Here is a 13,005-nt window from a genome sequence, read left to right as displayed (position 1 = left end):
TTAAAATTGTACCTATTTAATTTTTTGATGATCTAAAAGTCACTGAGGGTTATTGTAGTGTCTAGAAGTCATGATAAGCATTAATCATCATGATATTGTAGATGTGAAGAGGTTGGAGTCGTAGCATTTTCAGTGCAACAGGATCGCCTGTACCCAGGCTGCAAGTACAAGGTATACTTGTTTTACATTAAAAAATAGCTAAAAATATTCTAATTTCTTAACTAATTGTTTTTAATATACATTCATATGTAGATGGTTTTATTTACTGAACAGTTTTTAATTTTTGCTTTTCGTAAGTTAGATGGAATCTTAATGTGGTTTTTATTTGTATTTCCTTGATACGTGGAAGTCTGAGCATATCTTAAAGCAAAAAAAAAAAAAAAAAAAAAGAAAAGTTAGTATCCAGTAGGTTTGCCATGCAGGCAAATATTTTAAATTGCCCATCAAAAATAAATAGCTTTGGAATTTACAGAGCAATACAGAAGTTTCTATTGTGACTTTCTATTGCACCTATTTATCTAAGATTTCAAATAGATGCCTTCCAGTTGGCTTAAATGCAATTTTCCTCTGTGATGGATTACACATATATGCATGCACACATATATATGCAGGAATCCAGTGAAGAAGTTCTGACTGAAAAACTCACATGTGGCAGAAAGCATTCTTAATTCAAAATATTTTGATTTTTCTGAAAGCAGCCAGCCATGTTTGTCAAGATTTGTTGTGCAATTTTTTTTGCCCTGCCTGGTAGTATACACCCTTTGCAGGTCTCAACGATCTGTCATGTCCCCTATGGGCCTCTAGGCATGCCGTCCACTGCATGTACTTCAGCAACCAAGGAGGCCAGGTTCTGACACACACAGCCCAAGGTCAGACCAGAGATCCTATGATTTTCCCTGTGCTTGGACTTTTGAGTGCAGTGGTCCAATTGCAGGGTCCCAGATAAACCTTGCCTGAGGTGACCCCAGAGCTGACTCCTGTGTGTGCCAGCCAGTGCAGGATCTGGCTCAGTCTGTCATGCATGACGGTGTGCTCTGTGGTTGCAGTTAGTTCCGTCCCCAGCCCCATCTCATAAGCAAACCAATGGATGCTGTGGCCAGGCTGTGTTTGAATTGTGTGAGTAGACATTGTGGGGTGTTCACCCCTCCCACAAGCACTTAGTCAAAGGCATAATCACAAAAGAGTTTATTAGGGAAAACACTAGGCTGATGGAACAGAGGAGGCTTCATGAGTCAGGAAAACATCCAGAAAATGAACATAAGATGTGACTCACAGGCCTGTTCAGGATATGGTTTCCTGTTCCAATCCTAGAATGGTTCCCCTGGAAAGCAGAAGATTTTGCAGTTAGTTCACCATGTTTACTCTTATTCCTCCCCTCTTCGTTTTGTCCTCTATATGTGGGCTTCTGATGAAAATTTTCATGTCAGCTGAATCTGTGAGTCTTTACACTATGAAAAACAAAGGCCATAGCCACTGTGCTAATAACCTGTTCCTACACTCTCATCATTGTCTGTTTCTTGTGGGGTCTGCATTTTAGTAGGAGAAGAGTGGGGCTTTGACTTTTTTATTAAACACAGAATTTTTAAAAACCCTCTAGTGTGAGCTATTACACCCTCAGCCTTATTTAATATGCTTGGCATCTCTTGGAGATCTGATGGCAGTGGAGATTTCATTGGAACATATTTGCCAGATATTTGTAGGGTACTCTTCCCATGGATTAAACCTCTTCCTGCTCCAAATAGCCTCAGAAACCCTTAGTATGCCCACATTGCAGAAGATAGCTGAGGCTGTGAGGCAGCTCCAGGAAGTAATAGCGTCAGGAGCTGGGAATGCAGGGGCACAGAGTCACATCCAATGTGAAACAGAGGCAGCTGAGGGCAGAGGAGCTGGGTTGATGCATACAGGCAACCAGTTCGTGACAAGGTTGAATTTTTTTGGATCTGCTTTGTGTTCACTCCCATGATCGAGAACCCTAACCCATTAGAATTCTCAGTCCTTTCCCCTTCCCTCACATTGTGACAAATGGCCTTAGTGCAACAAGGGGACTCTGACCAGGAGTGTGCCCTGTGACATTGTGTCATGGAGACACTGAAAGCCAGGGATGTCTCCCTTTCACTCAGCTGGGCATGTGACTCCCCAGTCATGTTTTGTACACATCTGCAAAATTACCATTTCTAGCTTCTGAAAACCTTTCCTGTCTTCGTCTAAACAGACACCTGTTGCCTGAAACAATGCGGGCTTGTGGTATAGCCCCTTGGAGTGTCCTTAGAAATGTGAGCGTAGTTACAAGGCCCTCAGATAAAAACCCTGGCATGACCAAGGGGACATCTTGTTTCTTAATCAAAACGAGATAAAGGATGGATACGTTTGGCAAGTCTGTTCATTTGTGCTGATCATCATACCAAACTCTGGAGCTAGATGTGGTAGAGGTCTTGGAGACCACCAGACTGGAGGAGGTGGCACATAGCACATGAATGACGACCTGGGGCCACCCATGTAGTAGACCGTGTGAGGCGACTTTGGGAAAGGAGGAGGCCCTCCTGTAGCCATGTTGACCTGCAGAGCAGAAGTTGGCATGTTGAGATATATTAATATAATGGGCATCACCAATATCACCCAAACTGAATCACTTAAAACAAGTGACGTTCCCTGGTACTTTCCCCTCCACCAGGGTTCGAATAAGCAACTTCAAGCCATTAAGGGCTTCTCTCCCACTGATTCCCAACAGTTTGAGGAGTAAAGGGAAGTCACAAAAATGAACTGCTATTAGTATAAATTGCTGTTTATGTCTGCATATGTAGGAAGATGGGGCCTGACCCGGAAAATCTGGGTCATGGGCAAATGATAAATATACACATTCCATGCAGACAACTCCTATGTCGGTGACAAATCCTAATCTACCTCCTCATATCATTCACAGACTGTTCCTTGTACATTAAAAAGGGATCATTAGGATGGCAAAGTGCACACATTCTCCTTTGGCAACCAGCTCTGCCCTGTGAACCTGTCATCCTTCTCTGTCCCTTCCCAGGCTGAGGATCTCCTCTCTAGAGTTGCTGCATCAAGACACACACAGCTCTTGGGCAATGTGGATTCCTGCTGTTGTGCAGGGAAACCAGGAATGTGTTTTGAGAGAAAGCCTGTTACCCATGGAAGTTAGGTAATCACAGCCACTTAATTCACAGGCAGGAGAGTTGCAAACTGATTTTATCTTGCAGGCAATGAAGGTGGGGATAAAATAAAAACAAAATGTGTTTTCAGTTCAAACTACAGTTATCTTGTGACATTGGAATAGAAAGTCACCACTGAAGCACCTACACAGATCATGCCACAACTTGCCTATGGGAACATCGTTTGATGCTCTTTGTAACTGCCCCAGCAGGTAATTACAGAGGGTCAGTTTGCATTATTACTGCAAGCAAACATTTACTATTACATATATGTGATTCCTGAAACTTCAGTATATTTTGTGGAGAGCATCCATACATAGTTGTCTGCATAACCCATTTACCAAGAGAAATGAGACAGTGGTTTTCTTTGTCCAAGGGTATTGAACATCTCCCACAGCACACACAAAAAAATTTACAAGATGAAAGTTTATGTTCCCCATGGGTCCAGAAAACAGAAAATGTCCAAAATTGTATCAAAACAAAATGTGTAATTTTATTCCAATACCTAAATAGGACCTGACTATTCCACAAGGTGAAGTAGCTGAATAGGAGACGCTGTGTCATGGTCTGGAGGTTGCAGCCACCATCCTCCTGTGAGTCCCAGAAGCTTCCCAGCACATCACACTTCAGCCTCTAAGCATTCAAGGTGAAAGCACCACCAACAATGCCAGGCTTGGAAGGAAGAAGCCGATAGACCCTTGGGTTTAGACTTGACTTCTTGTAAATGTAAAGACACAGCAAATACATCACAGTGCACACATGCCAGCAAACAGAGGAGCGTGTGTTGTGCACAATGATCGGTTTTCCTGTTATCATTACAACAAAATTGGCCACAACATTTACCTTTCCTTTCCTAGTGTTCTCTGCAGGGAATGAGCCAATATTCTTCGTACTGCTTGCACAAGTCCCTGGATCTGCTAAAAGGTCAAGAAAAAAACTGGGTGTGTTCTTTTTGCTGAAAATGTCCACTTATTTTTTTTTAAAGACAAAGATAAATTCCTTCTTCTTGCACAGCAAGACTAAAACATGTGCCCAGAACTCAACCACTTAACCCTCCTCTGCTGCTTCCCTGGCATGTTAGCCAGAAGCTGCGTTGGAAGCAGAGGCATGATTCAATCCAAGACATTCCACTGACCCAGAATGCAGGCAGCACCATCGGCAGCTTAACTCGCTGTACCACAGTGATTGCCCGTGGAGTTTGACTTAATATTCTGTTCAGAACATCCAAACGCGTTTTCAACACCTGACACTCGAAAACCGTGTTGTGTATCTTGTCAGACACACAGGGTTTACCAGGTACCTCCTAAGATCTGTGCATACAAGTGGAAAGGCCATGTTGTGGTGAAAGATGATTGTACCCAGTTAGCCTATATCAGTGGTTTTAAGCACAAGCTTCTTCACTGATGATAATTCAGAACTCCAAGTAAATATGAAATTAAATTACTTAACACAGAGAGAAAATGTTAATTTAAGTATACTCTTGGATACAGAGTATCAACAGATCTTGGACATTTAAGCCACAGAATACTTTTGCAAATATTAATCCACGTGTAACTGTTCTTCCTGATGTGATCAGGTGTGAAGTGACTGTTCATAAATTAAGATGGTCTAGAATATATTAATAGTTGTAGTAATGACAAAAAGAAAAGGCCTTTTATTGGGTTACTAAAATCTTAGTTATTGTTACATTAGAAAAGTATAATTACATAGAAATAAAATTCAACTGATGCAGTTCTGCAGTTGACAATAAAAAACAATAAAACAAAGCACCCATGCCCGAGTGTAAAATCAGAGATTGTACAATATTACTACAGGAACATAGTCAAGAAAATTGCCTCTCTCATCAGGACATGCAACCTTTATTTTCAAATACTGCGACGGCTTTTCTTCTTAACACAAATAAGGCCTCCATCACTGACTCAAAGTCACAGAAGGGGCTGACCTAGTTCTCCTCTATACCTCCTTGTCAGTTAAAAATAAATAGAGTCAGATGGGCAGGAGAAAGTCCCCAGCAACACTGGGATCTGAGCTCTACCCTTCCAGTAAAAAGCCATCTGACCAGGACACCGGATGAAAGCATGCTGCCACCCCGTGGCACGATGATTTCTCTTTGCCAAGTTCATGGCATTCTCATCGTGAAACAAGGCTCACTTCCCGGAACCAGCAATGAAAAGGGTAGACTCTTCAAAAGAATGAAAGCTTCCACCCTTTCCCACCATTCCTACCTCTCGGAGAGTTCTCCCAGGCATGTTCCACTGGGACTGGCTTCTGGCGCCTGTATTTCTCTTCCCGCATCTGTACATGTAGTATTTCCAATCTTGAGGATAAATGATGGGCTTAAGATTAGAGCACACACACGAACAAGTTCTTTGACATTCAACCCCTAAGTCGTAAATCACAAACACCCTTAACATATCTGTTTCTTCCTGCACCTGTGTCTTAAGTGTGCAGTCTCTCTTCTCTGTACCGTCAACTGCTTCTCCAAAGCTTGAGCCTTGCGCTATCAGAGGAAAATACAAGCATGTTCAGTTGTGGAAAACTGGGCAAAACGGAAAGAAACCAAGAAACGCTCTTACCTTCATGTTATGAGCCCTCTGTTTCTGAACAGCAACCTACAAAGATCAACACAGAAATGCAGCTCAGGGCTTCTCGGGGCCTCTTGAGTGTCTGCATTAAAGCTGAAGGGCTTTGTTACTGCTGGGTAGAATGAAGGTTACCTCCTGTCTGAAGGTCTGGGTTTGCTGCTGCTGCTGAGCCTGAAGTTCGTTCAGTCTTCTCCTGTGATTTAGAATCATTTTCATTAGATAAGGTGTGATATCTTGATTAAGATTTTAAATAATGTTCTCATGTTTTCTTTTCCTTGAAACTATACCCTTACACAGCTTACTCGCAGATGTCAAAAATATTTCACCATTGCTGCAATCTAGTATTTTATCATTTTTCTTACCTCTCATGTTCATGCACACAGGGTTCTGAGCTGATGTAACCTTCTTACCAAGTCTGTTTTCTTGTTTCACTGCAATGTTATTTCCTTTGTTCCAGACATTTTTATGTTTCCTAGGTTTTCCTTGAGTACCTTTTGTCATAAAGATCAAGTTTCCTATTGCCCATATCAGCACTGGAGCTGGAGTTGTACCTCTGTGAGGTGAGACCAACTTACCAGTTAGCTAAGGCACTGAGGAGGCATATTGCCACCCTGTAGAAAAATCATTTTTCTTTGGTAAGTGCATGAATTGGGGAAAATTTAATGGATTTGATCTATTTTATCCTAAATTGTCATTCTAAGGGTTATTATTCTCACTACTCTCAAATTGTTTGTATGAATTGAGTTTCCATATAAACAAGCCAGCATTTGTAATCAGAAAATGTGCAGTAAACATATAATTTAGTTATTTGTAAACTTAAGATATGTTGTATGATCTTGTGTTAATCATTTGCACATCTCTTGAACAGTAGTTATAGTTTCATTCCAACCAGTGTTTCTGGAGTTGCTGTTCAATCTCTGAACTCACTTGTAGCTCTGTATTTCTTCAGCCTGCTTCACATTTTCCTCCTTTGCTGATAGCATCCTCTGCTTTTCTATCCACTCTTGTTGTCTCTCTGACCATTTCCTAAAATGGGAAAGAAATACACATTTCCCAGAAATACATGTGAAATTCTGTCATCTTACATTCTAGCAATCAGAGGGCTCACGTGAAAATCCCCTCACAGCCTCTGTAAAAATGCACAGACCCACACAGTACAATTGAAGCTTGCTGTGGAGGGACAGAGGGAAGTCACACGGGCCAGCTAGTAAGGCCTCTGGATCACAGACATCTCTGCTTAAGTCTATACTCCTACTCATTACCTATAAGTGAAAGACTATTCATAGCCCCTGTGGCATTCCCTGGTTAGTTGTGGCCTTGACATGATAAATGCTCATTTCCTTTCAAGGTGAAAAACCAGGTCAAATCATTTCATCACAACTGATTCCATTAGGATGAGATAAGGATTTTTACTTGTCTGCCTTTACCCGTGGAGAAACCTGGTTCTCAGGATGTGCCATAGTATCATGGCATAGCCTGGTCTGCAGGATTGGGGGTCACTAACCCTGCAATAACTGGGCACTGATAAGATGAAGGGGTGTCATGTACAGCTGGGAATATGATGCACGGACAAGAAAAAATCTCAGTGCTGGCAATGTCCTGAGCTTCAGCCCATTGGTAATCCAGCTCCTGGAGAAATGTAATTACGGCTCAATTGCCTCAGCTCTAGTGCATCTAGATTGACTAGTGTTCCTGAGAGCACAGGCAACAGAAGACCGTGGTCGAGAGTCTCCTTTCTCATAACATTACAGCAGGCACAAAACAATGGAGTCGATGAAGCTATCTCGTTCAACCCCTAGAATCCTTCGGAAAATTCATCCTGAAGTGACCTTAATGCAGTGACTGTGATTTTAGGTGTTGAGGAAACACAATAGAGCACAACCCTAACAAAGCCCACACTTTAGTGCAAAAAATTATACTATTAAGAATAAAAGCAACCTATGTCTCAGGCTTCAGAAGAAATCTGAGTCACGGGAGGTGACAAGAATGGTTCTGCTTTTGGATACAGGAAGGAAAAAGAGAATGTGAAAACAAAGGTCTTACCCACTTTTCTGTAGCTCTTGACCCTTTGAGCCCTAATCAACTATGTAAAGATCATCAAAATTTAAAAAAAGGAGAGAGAGAACATAGATAAGTTGAGAGTGAAGTCTTGGGTACCCCCTAATAACAGTAGGAAACGCTGGGCTGACATGAGACATATGATGGGATGTATCAAATTTGCTAATACAGCAGTAAGGAAATGTGAGAGCAAGAAGTAAGCTTAGGAATAACATCAACATGGCATTTGGAGATAAGAGAATTCTCTAGGCCATGGGGAGGAGAGATGAGCAGCCTTTGTATACATTCGTGGGTTCAGAGGAGAACAGTGGAGTTCAGGGTTTTCCATTTAAGGTGACCCTAAAAATCTACAGGCTTTGCATGACACTCAGGAGAATGGCATACTAAAAATAGAGAGACATGAACTGTTCTGGCCTTGAAGGAGTCGAGAGTAAGGTGATGTGCTCAGCTGATGAGTGACTTAGCTAGTCTGCCTGAAGCAAGCTCTCATGTTTTCTAAAGCAAGACATCAACGTTTTCTACTAATGGTTTACTCAGTGCGAGGAATTGAATAAGAAGTGATTTGACACAAATGGGTCGACAAAATATGATTTGAGCAACAAGCAGTATAGACTTGAGAGGATGCAGAGAGCCATGAACAATCCTAGCAGTAGTATTTTCAGTACCCATAAATAAATGACAAGAGGACATGGCAAACAGATAAACAGAAAAAACAAATACATATTTCAGAAAAGGCAAGATAGACTTGCACAATTTTCATTGAAATTTACATACATATGATCAAATCAATTAAGAGCCACCTTACTTTTCAGCAATTGCCATTTTCAGTTTATAGATTTCAGAAAAACTGTTCATATTCATGTCCAACAGTTTGAGTTCAGATTTCCATATTGCTTTTACAGACTGAAATGTGTTATGGTTTATTTCCAGGTTCTTCTTATTTTCTGAAAAGATACAAGTTTTCTTTGTGTCTGTGCATATGAACCAAAGGACTTTACAGAGGAAGAGAGAGAGAACAAAGTTCTTCGAAGCAAGAAGCCAGTCTCCACCTGCCCCACCACATCTCCCTGATACTCCATGAGACGCCTTCTCTCTGTGAAGCAACATACCTCCCAGAATCCTCAAGGTTCTCAGCTGTAAATCCTTGATTCCATCTTCGGCCGCTAACAGCTTTTTGAGAAAAGACAGTTTAGAAATGGCTGCAGAACAACAATCTCAATGACCTTAACACCACAGAAATGTATATTGAAAATTGTTCAATAGTTAATTTTATGTTATGTCAAACTTCAATGTTAATTTTATTTTGGACAATTAATAAAAAAGGAAAACATTGCTCAGCTCCCTGAGTTACTGTCTCAAAAATGTGGTTCATCTTGTTGCCTGCTCACACTAGATCCTTCAGCCAAGTATTTTTGTTGTTGTTCCTTTTTTGACAATAGTTTCTCTTCCCTGGAATCAGCATCATTAAAGGTAACTTGATCTTACAGAAAGTATTCTAATGTCTGATTATTTCCAAGAACAAAATTCCACATAGAGATCATATCAATTTTATCTCTAAAAACATGAAATGTTTCTCATCAAACCTACGGTATGCAATGTAAGTTATGTACCAACTACTAAGAAAAACCTCTGAAATTACTGAGGTTTTCATTGAAATCAGTTCTTTCGGGCCCAGCGGCGTGGCCTAGTGGCTAAAGTCCTCACCTTGAACGCACCTGGATCCCATAGGGGCACCGGTTCTAATCCTGGCAGCTCCACTTCCCATACAGCTCCCTGCTTGTGGCCTGAGAAAGCAGTTGAAGACGACCCAAGATCTTGGGACCCTGCACCCACACGGGAGACCTGGAGGATGCTCCTGGCTCCTGGCTCCAGATTGGCACAGCACCAGCCGTTGTGCTCACTTGGGGAGTGAATCATCGGATGGAAGGTCTTCCTCTCTATCTCTCCTCCTCTCTGTATATCTGACTTTGTAATAATAAATAAATAAATAAATAGATAAATCTTTTAAAAATCAGTTTTTTCATATTTTCAGTGGGAATCCTTATTTCCACTATCTATGCAAAGCAAAGAAATGAAAGAAAAAGTGGAGTGAAACAAAATACAATGCAACAGGAATTTGACACAGCAGTTAAGCCTCGGCTTGGGAATTGTGACTTCTGTATTGGAATTTAACTGTATTTTTAATTCCAAGGAAATCTTAGGTGATAAGCTGCAAAGGTGAAGCATCAACCATGCATTTCCCATGGCTACTTCTACAATTTATAGGCGTGTAACAAATTCAAACTGGGAATAGGAGAATGTCAGGCACATAAGAAAGTGAGGAGGGAAAGACACTGAAGCAAAACTACTTTGTGGCACTAATAAACCCCCTTTTCAGGAAATAAGGAGAGATGACTGAGAAAGATAGGGCAAATATGGAGTAAATATTCAAATCAAGAAGGTTGAATGAACTTTTTAATGAAACAGTTTTCTTAATGAATTATTAGAGAATAAAAATAAAGTCAGGTCTCCCTGACTTTTTTGCTGAGCATTAAGAAGGGTGGGAACTTTTTGTTTATTTTTCTTGCTAAGGCAGATTTACAGAAAGAAGGAGATACAAAGATCTTCCATCTGCTGGTCACAATGGCTTCCCCAAGTGGTCACAATGGCTGGAACTGAACCAAATTGAAGCCAGGAGCTTCTTCCAGGTTTCCCATGTGTGTGCAGGGTTCCACAGCTTTGGGACATCCTCAACTGCTTTCCCAAGTTACAAACAGGGAGTTGGATGAAAAGTGGAGCAGCTGGGACACAAACCAGTGCCCATTTGGGATCCTGGAGTTTGCAAGGGGAGAATTTAGCCACTGGACTGCCACATCTGGGCTGAGTGGGAACTTTTAAATTTGATCCTATGTATCTTCCTTCACATATCATTCATTTTCTAAGTTTTTCTCTGTATCTTGCATAATAATGATGAATTTTGTGATAATTAACATACTTATTCAAATTAAGATGTAAAATGGTTTGGGTCTAGCACAGTAGCCTAGCAGCTAAATTCCTCTCCTTGAACGCACCAGAATCTCATATGGGCACCAGTTCTAATCCCAGTAGCCCTGCTTCCCATTTAGCTCTCTGCCTGTGGCCTGGGAAAGCAGTCGAGGAAGGCCAAAACCTTGGGACTCTGCAGCCATGTGGGAGACGTGGAAGAGGGTCCTGGCTCCTGGCTTCGGATTGGTTCCACTCTGGTCATTGCGACCGCTTGGGGAGTGAATCATCGGACAGAAGATCTTCCTCTCTGTCTCTTCTCCTCTCTGTATATCTGCCTTTCCAATAAAAACAAATATTTAAACAAAGTTGTAAAATGGTTTATTCCTCCATATTCCTATTCTTTTACTCTGATAAAAAGCAAAAGAAAATGCACCATCTAACACATTCAATGAATTAAATAGCTCAGAGCCAAATTATAATAAAATCTAGACACCAAATTCTTACCAAGCGTTTATCCTTGTCATTCTGTTCTCCAAATTTCAGGTTACGTGTGCTTTGCATCTGTTCATTCAACGGATTTTCAGTATTGTCACATTTTTGTACATCATCCTTCAATAAAACATATTGAATCAGTAACATTCATTTTTTTACTTCCTTTTACAATTCCACATAAGTGAAGGGTTTTATCTTAAATGTCATTGCTTCATAAAAGATGATCTCTTTCTGCTCTTCGGTTTCATGGAGACATTTCTTTGATTTATTGATATGTATGTATACACAATAGTAAAGAAATCAGAATTTTTTAAATGTTAATTAAGGCTCAACCAAAAACATCTTCCATTGTGGTTTATTACATGAATGAACAGAGCAAAACTTTGCAGGAAGTTGGATTTGCATGTGACACTTTAAATCGATTTTATGGAATAGTACAATGGGTAGAAATTGGGTGTAGCCAACTGCTAGCGGTGGAATGGATTCAAAGTAAAAACACGAAAATTTTAGCAGTTAAAAAGTTAATGATACCTTTTGTTCCAAAACAGAATTTTTTTGTATACGTTTTTCTATTTTCTTCTTGCCATTGTTGATATTCTGAGAAATTTGCTGCATGTTAACTAAAAGGAAATAAAAACTTAATATAAGATTATGAAGAGTATGAATTTGCACACTATACTAGCAGAAACTCCTCATTGTCTAACACTGTGGTCAGTAAGTAACTGCTATGTTTTACTTCTGGGTCTGATGAAAGCATTATAGTAATTTAAATCCAAAAAACTAATAAAGTATAACAACCAACTGTCAATGATACCCTTATTTAAAGTAGTATGAACTCTGGGGAAACACAATGGTTTCTCTCAAATACTTTGTCATTATTGCAAGTTGACACTTTTTCTTAGAAAATTCCATAATTTCAAGCAGCTTTGTCTTTGTCAGAGGTGAAACTGAAGACTCCAAGATCTCTAGCTTCCTAGGTTTCTGTCTTGTAATTACGAAACAGATAAATAGGTCCTTTCCACAAAGGTTAAAATTTCACGAGGTTTGCATCACTTGTAGTCACTGCTTAAATTTCCATAGAAGGAATAGCCAAAGAGTCGCTGAACTCCAACAGCTTCAGTGATGTCCTGCAGCCCAGTGACTATCACACCTAAGAAAGTTCATCGAGCATGGCGCCGTGGCACACTACATTAAGCTGCTGCCTGCAGTTTCAGCATGCCATATGAGTGTCGGTTCAACTCCTGGCTGCTCCACTTCCCATCCAGCACCCTGATACTATACCTGGAAATTCATCAAAAGATAACCTTAATGGTTGGGCTCACACACACAAGTGGGAGATCCAGGAAAATATTCTGGTTCCTGGCTCTAGTCCTGAAATGTGCCCAATCATTTGGGCCATTGGGAGAAAGTACCAGTATTTAAAAGAAATGTCTCTGTTTCAAATAAAATACATTTTAAAAAATAAACACTAGCACTTTAGGCCTGCTACATCCCAGTGATCTGGGCTTAGTTATGTTTTGTAAAACCTGCATTCAGCTCACCCTCCTCGTTGTGCTTCATGCTGCTTCTCCACTGGCATGGCATTAAACAATTCTGACCATACGAGGTCAGAACATGCAGAATATTATCATAACAGAACTGGGTTCTTCTCTAAGCCTTAAGCTTCTTAATAGGTTCTGATCTTGTCTTTTCTTCAATGATTAATTTTAAAGAAGTTACAAGGAGGGAGGGATAGA

At 40.5% G+C, this 13,005-nt stretch overlaps 1 protein-coding gene across 1 annotated transcript; it reads right to left on the bottom strand.

Annotated features, from left to right (window-relative positions):
* Nucleotides 1-1,167: 1,167 nt before the first annotated feature.
* On the bottom strand, nt 1,168-12,829 carry LOC121158965 (transport and Golgi organization protein 1 homolog). Its single transcript, XM_040983951.1, has 13 exons — nt 12,811-12,829; nt 11,801-11,889; nt 11,282-11,386; nt 8,923-8,983; nt 8,619-8,757; nt 6,683-6,781; nt 5,888-5,948; nt 5,747-5,782; nt 5,603-5,670; nt 5,396-5,487; nt 4,014-4,087; nt 2,403-2,556; nt 1,168-1,321 (listed from the first exon to the last, which is right to left on the bottom strand). Exons 1-13 carry the CDS (start codon nt 12,827-12,829, stop codon nt 1,308-1,310), a joined length of 1,011 nt encoding a protein of 336 aa, XP_040839885.1. The 3' UTR covers nt 1,168-1,307.
* Between the last annotated feature and the right edge of the window lie 176 nt (nt 12,830-13,005).

Source organism: Ochotona curzoniae, unplaced genomic scaffold (assembly GCF_017591425.1).
Source record: "Ochotona curzoniae isolate NIBS_2020 unplaced genomic scaffold, NIBS_Ocur_1.0 contig_4064, whole genome shotgun sequence".
Lineage (NCBI taxonomy): Eukaryota > Metazoa > Chordata > Mammalia > Lagomorpha > Ochotonidae > Ochotona > Ochotona curzoniae.
This window is presented reverse-complemented; position numbering and strand designations above follow the sequence as displayed.

What these genes read in the sequence shown, in the direction of transcription:
- LOC121158965 (XM_040983951.1), bottom strand. An exon ending in AAAATGGCAATTGCTGAAAA is followed by an intron (nt 6,782 to 8,618) that starts GTAAGGTGGCTC and finishes TTCCCATTTTAG; the next exon opens with GAAATGGTCAGAGAGACAAC. An exon ending in ACTGCACACTTAAGACACAG is followed by an intron (nt 5,488 to 5,602) that starts GTGCAGGAAGAA and finishes TTTATCCTCAAG; the next exon opens with ATTGGAAATACTACATGTAC.